At 36.2% G+C, this 14,942-nt stretch overlaps 1 protein-coding gene across 1 annotated transcript; it reads left to right on the top strand.

The window, feature by feature from the left end:
* Window positions 1–5,032: 5,032 nt before the first annotated feature.
* On the top strand, window positions 5,033–6,471 carry LOC140183335 (zinc finger BED domain-containing protein RICESLEEPER 2-like). Its single transcript, XM_072231745.1, has 4 exons — window positions 5,033–5,600; window positions 5,838–5,908; window positions 5,983–6,223; window positions 6,452–6,471. Exons 1-4 carry the CDS (start codon window positions 5,033–5,035, stop codon window positions 6,469–6,471), a joined length of 900 nt encoding a protein of 299 aa, XP_072087846.1.
* Window positions 6,472–14,942: the final 8,471 nt, after the last annotated feature.

Below are 14,942 nucleotides of genomic sequence, written 5' to 3' on the forward strand. Positions count from 1 at the left end.
GATTCGAGAGTCTGAAAATTGGTGCTCGAGAAGTATCTGGAACTTTGTATTTGAGCCAATTAGAAATCTCAACTGACTTTAAGTCCGAACTCCTAAAGGCTCGTGAAAATGATGAAGCGTTATGGAAGGTGTTACCGGCTATTGAGTAAGGGAAACAGTGGAGAGTGTTGGAAGAAAGAGATGGGTTATGGAGATTCAAGGGTAGGATCATTGTGCCAGATGTTGGCACTTTGAGGCAAGATATCTTAAAGGAGGCACACAAAAGCGGATTCTCCATTGACCCGGGAAGTACTAAGATGTACCATGATTTAAAGGCGATGTTTTGGTGGCCGGGTATGAAGAATGATGTGGCAGAATACGTTTCAAAGTGCTTAACTTGTCAAAAGGTGAAGATTGAACATCAAAGACCTTCCGGGACGTTGTAACCTTTAGAGGTTCCACTATGGAAGTGGGAAAGTATTGCAATGGACTTTGTGTCAGGATTGCCAAGGACTAGGACTGGTTTCGATGCTATCTGGGTGATTGTGGACCGACTGATGAAGCCAGCTCACTTTTTACCCATTCGGATGACTTACACCCTTGAAGAGCTAGCACGGTTATACATAAAGGAAATTGTGAGACTTCATGGTGTACCTGCTACTATAATCTCCTATAGAGATCCTCGTTTTACTTCGAGGTTCTGGGGTGTATTTCAGAAAGCTTTTGGAACCCGATTAAGCTTGAGTACAGCTTACCATCCTTAAACAGATGGTCAATCCGAGAGGACAATCCAAACACTAGAGGATATGTTAAGAGCTTGTGTTTTGGACCAACCGTCGAGTTGGGATCGGTATATGCCGTTAGTAGAGTTTGCATACAATAATAGTTACCATGCGAGCATCGAAATGGCTCCGTATGAGGCCTTGTATGGGAGGAAATGTCAATCTCCACTATGTTGGCATAAAGCTAGAGAGAAAGGCTTGTTGGGACCGGAAATAATAGCTGAGACCACTGAACAAGTCAAGAAAATCTGAGATAGGATGCTTACGGTGCAGAGTCATCAGAAGAGTTACGCCAATCAGAGGCGGAAACCCTTGGAATTTGACGAAGGAGATCATGTTTTTCTTAGGGTTACTCTGACCATAGGAGTAGGTAGGGCGATTAAAGCGAAGAAGTTGAATCCTCGATATATTGGTCCATTTCAGATCCTGGAGAAGATTGGACCGGTGGCGTATCGGATGGCTCTACCACCGCATCTTTTGAACATGCATGACGTGTTTCACGTGTCACAGCTTTAGAAGTACACTCCTGATGCTAGCCATGTGTTGGAACCTGAATCGGTTCAGTTAAGAGAAGATTTGATGCTTCCAGTGGCTCCAGTTAGAATTGATGATACTAATATCAAACGGTTGTGTGGAAAAGAGGTTTCATTAGTCAAAGTGGCTTGGAGTCGAGGCGGTGTTGAGGAACACACTTGGGAACTTGAGTCAGAGATGCGAACGGATTATCCGTACTTATTCTCAGGTAATTGAATTTGATTTTTGTGGGCAAAATTTCCAATTAGGTGGGTAGAATGTAAGACCCGGTTAATTAATGGCTAATTAACCCATAAATGAGAATTTATTCTAGAAAGCCAAAAATGTGATTTTTATGGCTTAATATGATAGAGGAGATTGAGACGAGAATTTCGGTACCAATTTTATAGAAATCAGACCAGGATTGGATCGAACGGGCCAACCAGACCCAAAGTGGGCCCTTGGCCCAACATAACTAAACCCTAAAACACTCATTTCAGCACACCATAACTTTTGATCTAGAGCTCCGATTGCCACACCGTTTGTGGCCACGCGTTCACCGCAGAGAGCTCTACAAAACCCATACAATCAATCTTGAGGTAAGCCATGTTTTGCTCTTCAAATTTCCAGCCTTGTTTTCGAGTTTCATGAACAAAAATATTGAGATTTTGGACTCTTTGATGTTATAGGACCCAACTCTCTTGAAGGAGAAGATTAATCTTGTCTCTTTGGACCTTGGGTGTGGTAAGATTCTCAACCCTTGTGTAATTTGTTATTCTATGATGTTTGGGTATTGAGATGTTGTGTATGGGTATGATGTTTGTGGCTTAGGTTGTGTATATGTGAATTTTGGGGCTTGATTGAGACCTTGGAAAGTTTGAAAAGAGATTTTTGGAGGTAAAAATATGTTCTTGGAGGTGTTGAGACCTAGAGTGCTTGTGGACAAGTGGTTTGGAAGTGCTCCGGTTGAGCTTGGAAAATCGGCTAAGGTATGGTCTCGGTTTCTCGTATCTAATATGTAATGTGGTAGGAAATACTTAGGCTAGAGGCCCTAAGATAGGCATTGAATTATTGATGTTGTTGAATGGTTGGGATATATGATGTGGTCATATATGTGATGATGATTATTGATGCCTTGATGGTATGATGTATGAGAAATATGCATGTTGTGATATATGCTTGATGAGTAATTGAGGTTGTATTGTGGGTGACACCATGTTGATGGTGAGTATGATATTGAGTATGTGTAATGATGGTTAATTGGAAGTGGTATCATTGGAAATTGGATGAGAAAGTATGTATGATATGTTTATGTGTTGTCTCTTAGCCATTTGATTGAGAAGTGTTAAATTAGTGGGATGATGTTTTGCGAATTGTGGGGAAGTGTTGATGTGTGAGTTGAGGAGGCTTGATGTTGATTTTGGTACATTTTGATTGATTTCAAAAGGGTTGAAATTGGCATGTTTTGGTTGATTTTGAAAAGAGTTGAAAATGGCTTGTTTTGAAAATGGTACATTGTGGTTTTGTATGAAAACATGGTTTTTAGGCATACTTTGATGGGACATAACTTGGACTACGGATCCCCGTTTTGTACCAGACTTGTTTAGAAATGAAATTGGATCTGGGATGTCCATGTTGTTGGAAGAATTGGCGGAAAACGATTTAAAATGAGAAAGTTATGTCCATCGGAAGATTGGAGGTTGAATTTGTAAATTCTGTAGTTTTTAACTTAGAAAATTTTTAGCAGAATGACCCTCTGCGCGTAGGCTCACTTGGTGCATACGCGCCATTTTTCAAAAAGGCACCATCCACGCGTGCGCGTGGCGTGCACGTGCGCGTCGATCTGATGCACCCAATGCCCAGCCATTTTCCTGAGAGTTGTGCCAGAGTTGTACCAGTTTTGTGCTTGGGACACAAATGCACCCCAGGCGTACACATGGCTGACACGTACGCGTCGTTTGGCTATTTTTCAATCCATGCGTCCGTGTGTATGACACTTGCACATCGATGAGCTTTGTGGCCATCCACGCGTGCGCGTAGAGTACGCATACGCGTGGCCCTATTTTCATCCCAAAGTTGATTTTTGAGTTTTGAAAGTCAAATTTCACACTTCTAAGCCTCCGATCTCACCACTTATGTCTTAAATCATTATGATATTCCTAGCAATGAGAAAAGGAGCTAGGAGATGCGGTAACTTGCGAGTGAAGTGAGGGAAAATGAATGATCAATGAGGATCAAAGATGATTATGTGAGATGCGGAAGATGGCGGTGGAAGTGTTTGTTATGCCATGGGCCGAAGGACCGTAATTGTTAATGAATTGGCTGGTTATGGATTTAACCGTGAGCCGGATGGCTGAATTATTACCGTGTTACGGCGGAGCCATGATTATGGCTAAGTATAAATACATATATGCTGTTGAATGAATTGTGAATGTTTGCACTTCCACTATCGGAGATGAGAGTTTTCCTGGGAGGAAGCAGTGGCTAGCCACCACGTGCTCCAGGTTGAGACTTGAAGCTCTTTTGACCCTATGTCATCAAGGTGGCCGGGCATTGTGAAAGCCCCGGATGAGCTCACCCCCATAAATATTCACCAGTGAGGGTGATGGATATGGATCATGATTATGATCAAGCTTATATTGAGCATAACTCGAGTTGGGGAGACACGACAGATGGACAGTCCAATGGTTAGCTACCAGGACTTGTCAGGTTGGCTCTATAACTGACAGATGATATCATCAGCCATTAGGGACAGGCATTCATCATATGCATACTATGTGAATTGATTGGGATTGCCTATTTGACTGCATATTACTTGCTATTTGTCTAAATGCCTTATTTGTTCCTATTTGTATATCTCTTGTCTGATATAACTGTGCTTTCTATATTATACTCCTGCTGGTGGTTGGGAGGTCTGAAAGAATTGGAAAGGAAAGTATTAGTTAGACTGAATGATCTTTAGGCAGATGCCCTTTATGGTTTAGCTTGTTTATAAGCTTTGATTTTATCTGGAGGGAGTTCTAGAATTGTCTTAGGCTTTTCTCTATTATTATATGTTATATATGTGGAAGCTGTTACCATGCTGGGAACCTCTGGTTCTCACCCATGCAGATTTTGTGGTTTTCAGATGGAGGACGTGAGGCTTTTCGCTGAAGCATGCTGGAGACTTCTGGATTAGCGAAGATCCTTTGTTCTCGGGACTCTGTTTTGATTTTATGATTTCTCTTAGATACTTTTATCTCCATTGAATAATACAAACTGTGATGACTCATCTTATAGGAGATTTTGGAGAATAGGTTCTCAGTTTTTGTGTCCCTTTGGGTTTTCCTTGGGGTTTCCTATTTTTATTTACTTGTATATATGTATATGTTGTTTTGCTCAGATCGGTTATCTTCGCATCCGGATTTGAGTTTTGATATTCCCGTTTTTGACACTCTTTTGTATATATATAATCTCGCGTTGGTTTATCCTTGTTCGTTACGTTATCGATCGAAGTGTTGCGCTTTTCAAGTTACAGTTTTTTTACCCCCTTTTTCTTAAAAAGGCTCCTAGTTATAATCATTTTTCACAATACTATTCGTACTAAATTTTTATTTTAGAGGTCGTAATATCTTGCCATCTCTGAATTATGACTTAAGCATAAGACTCTGTATGGTAGGATGTTACATCTTTTGGGGTGGGAGATATCTAGAGTGTTCACAATTACTATTGATAATGCTAGTTCTAATGATACTACAATATCTTATCTAAGAACTAGAATGGAGGATTGGAATTTACATCCTTTGAAAGGAGAGCATTTGCATGTAAGGTGTGGTGCACATATTCTTAATCTTGTTGTTAATGATGAATTGAAAGAGATGCATGAATCTAGTAGCAAGATAAGAAATGCTATTAGATATGTGCGTGCTTCACCTAGTCACATGAATAGGTTCAAAAATTTTATTAAGGAAGCTAGGATACAAGACAAGTGTACTGTTCAACTCAATGTTCCCACTAGATGGAACTCTACATACACTATGCTTGAAAGTGGTTTGAAGTTTCAAAAGGTGTTCAAGATGTTAAGGGAGAAAGATACAGAATATGCTCTAATGCAAGGTGGTATTCCGAAAAATCTTGATTGGGACAATACAAAATACTTTACGGAATTCTTGAAAATTTTTCATGAGGTTATAAAGAGTGTGTCTGGTAGTTTGCTTGTGACTTCTTCTCAATATTTTCATGAGATTTGTAAGATCTTGCGAGTGTTCAAGGCTTCTTGTGGTAGTCGAGATCCATTACTTGGGAGTATGGCTGAGAGGATGAAGCTTAAGTATGACAAGTACTGGAGTAACATAAAAATATCAATATGATAATTTTTGTTTCTATGGTTCTTGATCCTAGATACAAGTTGAGTTTTGTGAACTTTAGCTTTGAAAAGCTTTATGATAAAGATAATGCTGATTTTTTGGGCGCATAAGTAAAAGAGACCTTCTCCAAGATGTTTGAGTGTTATGTGAATGCAAATAATGGGGGTAGATCTTTTACTTCAGCAACAATGAATAGTGCATATATCATATGTGGAAGTACCTGATGGCGACATGACTGGTGATTTTTTCGAGGAGGTGCATCTTCATGAGATCATCAACAAGAATGAGGTGGATTTGTATTTGATGGATGGTTTAGATAAGGCTCGTGATCAAATACTTTTGACATATTGAATTGGTGGAAGGTGAATTCTAACAAGTATCCTATCTTATCCCAAATAGCTAAAGATGTCTTAGCAATGCCAGTCTCGATTGTTGCTTCAGAATTAGCTTTTAGCACTGGTGAAAGAGTGCTTCACAACTATAGGAGTTCTTTAACTCCAAATACAATTGAGGCATTGATTTGTACACAAAATTGGTTTCGTACTTCTCCAATAACAACAAATTTGGAAGAGCTTATTGAGGAGTTTGAGAAACTTGAATTAGGTATGCAAAAAAGAAATTTGAAGTTTCTTTCATAGTTTTTGTAGAAATTGTACTAATCGGAGAAGATGATAATGAATCTGGTGTGAATTCAAATTAAGCATAGTGGTTGTTTTAGGTTTTCTTTACTTTTAAAGTGGCTGTTTCGAACTTTATTTAGTTTAATTGTATTTGTTTTTGTTATTTATTAGACATTTCTAATTGTCTTTGTTTTTATGTTTAATTGTTCAGACAAGATGAAATTGTATTGAATTTGGATGCGATGTACTCTTGTTATTTTGGTTTATTGACTGTTTTAAACTTCATTTATAGTGATTTAAATTCTGTTTATTAGCTTTGAAAAAATCGAAAAAATCGACCGAATCAAACTGCTGTTGGTTCGATTCGGTTGGTTTTTGGTCTAAAATTGAACCAAACCGAATCGATTACATCCCTACTGAACCATATACTACTAGTAGGGACTCATATATACATACTCTTATAATTTAATACTAGACTCTGAATTATAAAAGTTACCTTAGACTGGAGTCTGCCTAACTTATACGTAAAAGGTCCTATATCCCTCATAAAAGTCTAAACAAGACAAGGGAAAAGAAATTAGATTACTGTTATGGCTCTACGTCTCATGGTGAAACATTCTTGGAAGGGATGGAGGTCAAGTCCATGATATTCTGATCCTCCCAGATGGAATAGTATCAGATGACTCCTCATCAAATGAAGTCGTCAAAAAGCCATTAAGATTGGCTGGTATGAAGGCCTCTCTTAGAGGATCGAATTGTTCATTCATGGGGTCTAGCAGCTGGAAATTTGATACAGGCTCTATCGGTATCACAAGTTTCGATATTGGGTCAAACCACTCTGGATATATGGGCTGGATGTCGAAGGGAAACTCTGGCTCAAGCTCTATTGAGTGCAGTGGCTGAGAAGGAAAGGAGAAGTGGGTACCTCCCGGATGCAGCTCAAATAGCAGAAAGTCATATAGCGCGTCTGGATCAAACTCCTGGCTGAGAAAAGGGTGAGAGAAAGGTCTATCAAAAAGAATATACATGCAGGTCTGTAACTTGCCCTGTATGATTGTCTTGCCCCATATGCGATCCACGTAGTAGCCTGCCACGAATATCTTAAAGAAGACTACTACCAATCCCATCTATAGAGCGGGAGAAGAAACAGGGATGACAACCTAAGGTTCCCAATGGGGTAATAAGCGGATAAGTTAGAGGAATTTCGTTCTAAGCCTAAGTTCCTTAGGAGGTTAGGGAATTTGCATTCTAAGTCTACATTTCGCGTAGTTATTCCGATAACAGGCAAGTAAAAAATAGGCATATAATAGAATAACAATAATACTTACAAGCATACATTTTCAATCACAAGAAAAATGTAACAACCAAGTATCATGCATGTCTGGTCCTACTACAGACCATGAGCTTATGCATCGGTTGGCTACTCGTAATCTGACGTTACCTGGTAATTCAACTGCATACGTTCATAAATACGTGCTTCATGAAAATTGTCCTTTCATATATAGTCATGGCACTTGGTAATAGCCTTTAATATGCATACAGTTTAAAAATTATCCATATGGTGAACATCCCCACGCCGTACAGTCATTGGCTAGGTAGTATGAAACTCCGCTCTACTAGGTGGCCTTATGCATCTTGGGGTTTATGATTTTTCTTTAAGGCACAGTATATTTATCTTTTCAATGGACCCTTTTGCCCTTATTCTTTAATATACTCTCCATGGCATCCTTTTATGGCTAAGAGACCTTTTTGTTCTTAGATTTTTAACATAATTATCATGGTGTCCTTTTTTCACTAAGAGATCCTTTTGCCCTTAGTCTTTTACTTAGTCTTTTATGCTCTTTTCTCTTTTTCTCTTAAGTCTTTTAAGCTTTTGATTCACAATTATCATTTTCTATTCTTATGTTATACCAAATTTTCATATTGCCTTTATTTTTCTTAGGTCTTACTTTGATTGTTTCTCATATTTTTATAAGGACAATATTTACTCCTAGAAGTGACACTTTATTAGTTTATTTTTGTATTTTACAAAAAAACCAATTTAACCTTAATCATACTAGTTAATTATTTTAAATTTTACTCTCTTCTAAAATTACTATTATAATCCTAGGTGTCATAATCAATTCTTTTTTGTCTTAAATATTACCAAAATTGTCAGCTTGCACCTATATTTCTTTTTTGCCATATTAACCCTAAAATTCTTACAAATGCCACATAGAACACCATTTTGTCATTAGATTATTATCCTCATCTTTATTAGTTACTATATTTTCACTTTTACTCTTAACTTTTACTAAAGTTTTTAATTAAGCTCAATATTTTTTCTAATTACAATTTTAGCCCAATTCTTGGCTTTTTTATATAAATAAATATCACAAATATATTATTTTCCAAAATACGCATGAAGAAAAATGATTCCGAAAATGCGTAGGGCCACTTCAGGCGGGGTGCATGCGAATTGGATTTACACTCCAATTCAGGTGTGGTGGCCACAAAATGGGACTGACAAGAGCAGGAGGCATTTCTGGCTCGGTGCCCACGAAATGGGTTGGGAGGCCATTTTGTGGCTGGCGCCAGTGAAATGGCCAACTCCAGTAGAGCATCCACGAAATGGTGCACTCCCAAATGCACGATCCCATTTTCTTCTTCGCCTTTCTTACTTCTCTCTCACTCCTCTCTCCCACTTTTCTCTCCTTCTCTATCTACAAAAAGTTTTCCAAAACAGATAAACAGCACCACCACCCTCCTCTGCTGCAGAACCTGAAAACTCCTAACGACCCAGTCGATGACGGGGTTCCTTGACCCGAAGAAAATGCCCCGACCTACTTGACAAGTTCGGTTTTTTTTTAGGTTTTGCCCTCCGATGTTATGAAATGGGCGTGCTTATTTGAAGATAGGGATTCAGTATCTTCCGCTATGGAGGTTGCTGGAGCGGAGCAAATAGAGAAGAAGAAGAGAAAGAAGGGAAAGAAGAAGAAAGCAAATTCGAGAGCTGAAGAGAGTAAAGGTGCCAATATGGGTTCAGATCCTGGTGTTCATTTTGAATCGGGTTGCTTGTACCCGTTCACTTCTTCAAGTAGCGCTATGCAGAGAAGGATTGAACTGCAGTATGATGAACTTGTCAAGTGCAACAAGTCCAAGAAATTGACACTCGCCTAGGTTCAAAGGAACACATTTTTCTTAATGAAATATGAGTATGATTTTGTTTTTGGTGTTTGAAACAATAGGAACTAGCTTTTATGGTTAGCTTTTCATGATTAGTTATGGTTTTTGAAACTCTTGTTATGATTCTGAATTTTCTACCGACGGTTGGATTATGTGATGTTTGTTTAGTTTAGCTTTTGTTAATGAAATCATAAAGTTGAAGAATTTTATTTCTCATGTAGTTACCATTGATTTGGACTCCATTTCGTGGATGCCCCACCGGAGTTGGCCATTTCACTGGCGCCAGTCATAAAATAGCCTCCCTATCCATTTCGTCGGCGCCGAGCCAAAAATGCCTCTTGCTCCTGTTAGTTCCATTTCGTGGCCACCACACTTGAATTGGAGTGTAAATCCAAATCGCATGGGTCCGCCTGAAGTGATCTTGCACATTTTCGGAAACATTTCTCTTCATGCATATTTTGAAAAATAATATATTTGTAATATTTATTTATATAAAAAAGCCCCAATTCTTTCATATAATTACACATTTATCACTTAAGACTTTAATACTCATAATTTTTAGCTTAATTTTATGAATTATATTTTTAACCCTCTTAGTTTTTTAATTTACCTAAGTATTATTTTTGGTGCATCATACTTTTTTTCTCTAGAACTATAATTTGTATTTTTAACCTCTTTTGACCATCTTTCCCAATCTTTTAATCTTTCTCATAATTATCTTCCTTAAAACTTTATCTTATGATTTATAACACTTGTTGGTGTCTTTTATGAAATAAAACCTTAACTCTCAAGTGCATTACATATTCGGCCATCATTCATATATTAGGCATAGCCATAATTTTGACATAAAACATATATTACATTTAAAAAGAGGCAATTCATCACTCATTTAAAATTTCATACAAACATGCACATCATAACTTTTTCAAAAGAAAATATGAGCATCACTTTTAAGTTTCAAATATAGAGATCAAACAACTTTTTTTAACCCTTACCTTTTTTTATTTACGCTTTGAACATGTTAATCACCAAGGATTCTCTAAAGAAGGGCAATTTGTCAATTAATAAAATTGAAGAAATTATGGCCAAAACACAGAGGGATGAAGAGAATGGATTACAACCCTCTTGAACTTGAATTTGAAGCCTCCTATGTGTGTTTGTTGTGGCTCCTAGTGATAGTGATGGCTAGTTAAACCAAAAAGAGACTAATACGGTCTTTTACTCTTTTATTGAGAGCTTCTCAAAACCAAAAAGAAAGAGGATGAACTAAGAATGTTCTTACACTTATCTTGCTGAATTTTTTGAACAAAAGATAAAAAAAGAGTGAAGAGATGTGCTAGAATGCTTGATTCTTGAAAAAATAGTTAAGCACTTGTTGAACTAGTGGTGTAGAATGATATGAAGCAAAGTTAATTCTCTCTTTTTTTCTCACTAAGATTTCGGCCTCTATCTCTTTCTTTCTTTTTATTTTCTTTTTTTTCTCATTTGATAATTTTATTTAGTGTGATATGAGGTAAAAATAAAAAAAAATGGTGAAAAAAAAGAGCATATGACTCTTGGAATTGGAAGAAGAGATAAGGTAAAATTTAATTTTTCTAGTCATTGCTTAGTGGACAATCTTATATCTAATTAACTTTGGTTAATTTTCTAAGGTAAGAATTAATTAACAAGAGCGATAGAGAAAGTGGGTTTATCCATGAAGAGAGAGAGAGAGATGAGAGAATTATGATGTTTAGGAATATTATACTAGATTTAGGAATATTAAAAATAATGAATAAGAATGATAATGAGGAGCTGGAATTTGTCCTTGAAAAGAGCATTACCAAATTATTAATTTAATTATGAGAGAATTATGATGTTTAGGAATATTATCCATGAAGAGAGGAGTGTTAGAGGGTAATAATTTTTGTTATTTATAATCATCAAATAGTCATTAATGATAATTTTAATGATGTGAGATTTTATCTAATGACTTACTTTTTTTTGTTGGCTACATGCTGGCTAGAAAATAATAAAGTTGCTGGACCCCTAAACTTTTCCTTTTCATAAAAACTAGTAATTAAGCCGGTTTGACTAATATCGACATTAATTATGATTTCGGTTCTAGAATATCTCTAGAATATTTTAAAGAAGATAACATATAAAAATATATGTGAAATTAGAATTGTCATTTTATTTATAATTTTAAATTTTTTTTTTACTAAAAAGAACGAGTTCTTACACGATAAAACTCAAATAATAGACTCAATTTTTATGATAAAATATTAATATTTAAGGATTGGAATGCACTTTAAATAAGAATTGTTCAATATTTTTAATATTTTTTATTTTAAAATTGTTGTTTCGTAGATTTTTTTAAAGATTTGAGTATTTCACGTGTATTATTTTTATTATATTTATTGTTGAAAAATATTAAATTCATCTTATATTAATTATAATAGAAGTAATGTAATTCTTATTGAAATGAATAATTCTATAGAAACTGTAACATCTTTCTATATAAATATTTAGTACAGTATAATAAAAATATAATATACAATGAGTTTTTTTATATGAATTTTATCAATAATAAAAAGAATTAGAGATAATAATAGAGAATAAAAGAGAATTTTGTAAAATTAAAAATAAAGAGAGAACATAAAATTTCTAATTATATCATGCATATGTTACATTATTATATTACACTCCTATTTATAATCAGGATTTTTTCACTTGACTCACCTTGTAGACTTATTTTTTCTGCGGGGCTATTACACCCAATTTATTTCCTTGGGGGTTAACGCCAGTTACGCTCTTGTTTCCTACCCAGGAGTCAAGAACTACTTTCGGGACAATGTCATATGCGATTTCAAAGATCTTTTCAATCGGCATCACGCATATAGTGATGGACCATCCACACCTACAAAATGAGTGTTGGGTCCATTTAAGAATTTGAACTTGAAAAATTTGGTATCTGTTATAAAAGATTAAATTCAGTAATTTTAGGTAGGTTAGAACCCTACCTGACGAAGGCTCCTATTTTCCGTGCCTATATTGAGAAAGGACAAGAAGGTTGCAATTGAAATGTGCAGGCAGTATACTGGCCTGCTGACGCCTTTTCGCTGAATGAGGAGTGGTAACCTTGTTTAGCACGTCTGTGACTAGTGCTGGCTCCATATCCTGGTGAATACTGTATTGGCTGACTTGAATAATGTCAAGTTAAGGCCCATATAGAACCAAGGGTGTAACACCCTATCGCATAGAGCTTTATACCTAAGACGTAAATAAAAGGTGGCGAGGCGTTACGACCTCTAAAAATAAAATACATATAAATATAACAAGCATATGTATCTAGGAGTCTTGAAAAGAAGTTAAACAAAATACAAACAAAAAAGCACATCACTCACGATTAGATAAATATAGAAAGGTAGGTAAGGTCAAACGAAAAAAATATATAAGATCAGAGTTCCCAAAAATATAAATAACAAGCTCTAGATTCGGCCTGTGAAGCGAAGGCCGACCAGAGTAAATATATATATATATATATATATATATATATATATATATATATATATATATATATAAAACCCAAAAGTATCCCAAACATAAAATAAAATACATGTTTCTCCAAGTCAACCTCTAAGAAGAACAAACATACAAGATACAAGAGAGAGAATCTATGATTTATATAAATATAAACGAAAATACAAAACTCCGAGTCCCAAGATAGATCTTTGCTTCCAAGAGTATCCAGTATACTCTGTGCGGTGCTCCATGTCCTGCATATGAAAACAACAATATATGTATGGAATGAGAATCGGAGGTTCTCAATATGGTAAAGGTGCCCACATAGATAATATATAAAGTTTTGGAAAAGTCCGTGGCATTCCTATAACTCCGAGACTCAGAATTAAACTTAAAGGAATAACTAAACTAGATATTTGGTAACTATCTAAGGCTCTCAAGTCCTAAATCTAATCCTAACTCAACACTTCACTTTCTGTCTCACTACAATTCATTTTCTGCCTCTTCTAACACTCCAAAACACTGGTGGAACAACCTTCAGCATCACCCCGCCAATATGAGGGATCTCTCATTGCACCGATATACAATACAGACAAGAAAAATACAGATAGAATGCAGTTACAGCAAGTAGAACATATAGCAAATAAGCATATAGATATTCAAATAGTAAAACCCAAGTAATGCAAACTCAAACAAGACAAACAAATGCATATGATGTATGCCTTTCCTACTAGCCGTGAGCTCACGTGTCGGTTATACTGCCAGAATCCAACACATTTCAGTAGCTAACCCGGATGTCGTCTCTTGTTTGCGCATCTCCAGGAGGGATATAACATCAGAGAATTAGTGTCCTATCACCTTCTCCTAGAAGCATACACCAGGGGAAAATAAATAGGGGGATTAGTGCCATACCACCTTCTCCTAGTGAAGCTGTGTCATACTGATCGAAGGATTAGTGCCCTACCACCTTGCAGACAGAAAGAGAGAATGTGAGAAAAAACGTCGGGGAATTAGTGCCCTACCACCTTCCTCACATCCCACACAACACAATCACAATGAATGCGGGAGAATGAATCGAGGGATTAGTGCCTTGTCGTCTTTCCCACATCCAACTCATCAATATCATCATCTCCATTAATTATGTCTCATTCATTACTCATACATTAATACATTTTCGCACTTCCTCAAATATTTCATCATCAAATTAGCCTTCACTCATAATAGTCTCAATATTTCGCACTTTCTTAATCAACCAACCCTTCATTATTTCAGTTAACACTTCACAAACCCTTCCAAATGTCTCCTCCTTTATATTTAACAGACTCACCCTCATTCTAAGGCTCAAAAGCTTACTAACGGACCTTAAACAAGTGTAAAGGAATTTTGAAAAGATAGAAGACTGACTTAACATTCAAAAATCTCATTTTTGGCTTAAAACAGGTGGCTCGTGTACGCGAGATTTCAAAACAGGGGGAGTGTTCGCATCGCGTGCGTACTCTTGCATAAGCGAGCTTAGAAAATTGGGTTCCATAGATTACAAAGCAATGAGTATAGCTCGCGTCGCGCGTGCAGGTCGCGTACGCGACACTCCCTTTTGCTCCAAAAGTTGTTAAGTCATTAAAATCAATTTTATACACCTAACTTTTGACGTTCATAACTTTCTCTACAAAACTCTGATTTTCACAAACTTTAAATCATTTTGAAGCTCTTGAGATTATCTTTAATTTGAAATAAATTTCTTTCAAATCCAAAATCTAAGACTCAACTTATGATCCATCGAAGTTTATTAAAAATCTATTTTTACCAAAAGAGTTCAAAACCTCTATTTTTTAAACTCTCAATTTCAAAACCAAAGTTCACACCTTAAAACAATTTGAAATACACTCAAAGCAATTTTCTAACCATTTCATTCCTTCCAAAATCTCCCAATACTCAATTTTATTAATTTTTGCCCCACAATTAATAACCAACAACAACATAATTCATTAATAATTCATAGCACCACGTCTCCACATTCACTGCTCAAACTCATA

The sequence above is a fragment of the Arachis hypogaea genome, chromosome 3 (genome assembly GCF_003086295.3).
Source record: "Arachis hypogaea cultivar Tifrunner chromosome 3, arahy.Tifrunner.gnm2.J5K5, whole genome shotgun sequence".
NCBI lineage: Eukaryota > Viridiplantae > Streptophyta > Magnoliopsida > Fabales > Fabaceae > Arachis > Arachis hypogaea.

What these genes read in the sequence shown, in the direction of transcription:
- LOC140183335 (XM_072231745.1), top strand. Translation starts at nt 5,033, where the DNA reads ATGGAGGATTGGAATTTACATCCTTTGAAAGGAGAGCATTTGCATGTA. An exon ending in TAAGTATGACAAGTACTGGA is followed by an intron (nt 5,601 to 5,837) that starts GTAACATAAAAA and finishes CATATGTGGAAG; the next exon opens with TACCTGATGGCGACATGACT. An exon ending in GTTTGAGAAACTTGAATTAG is followed by an intron (nt 6,224 to 6,451) that starts GTATGCAAAAAA and finishes TTAATTGTTCAG; the next exon opens with ACAAGATGAAATTGTATTGA.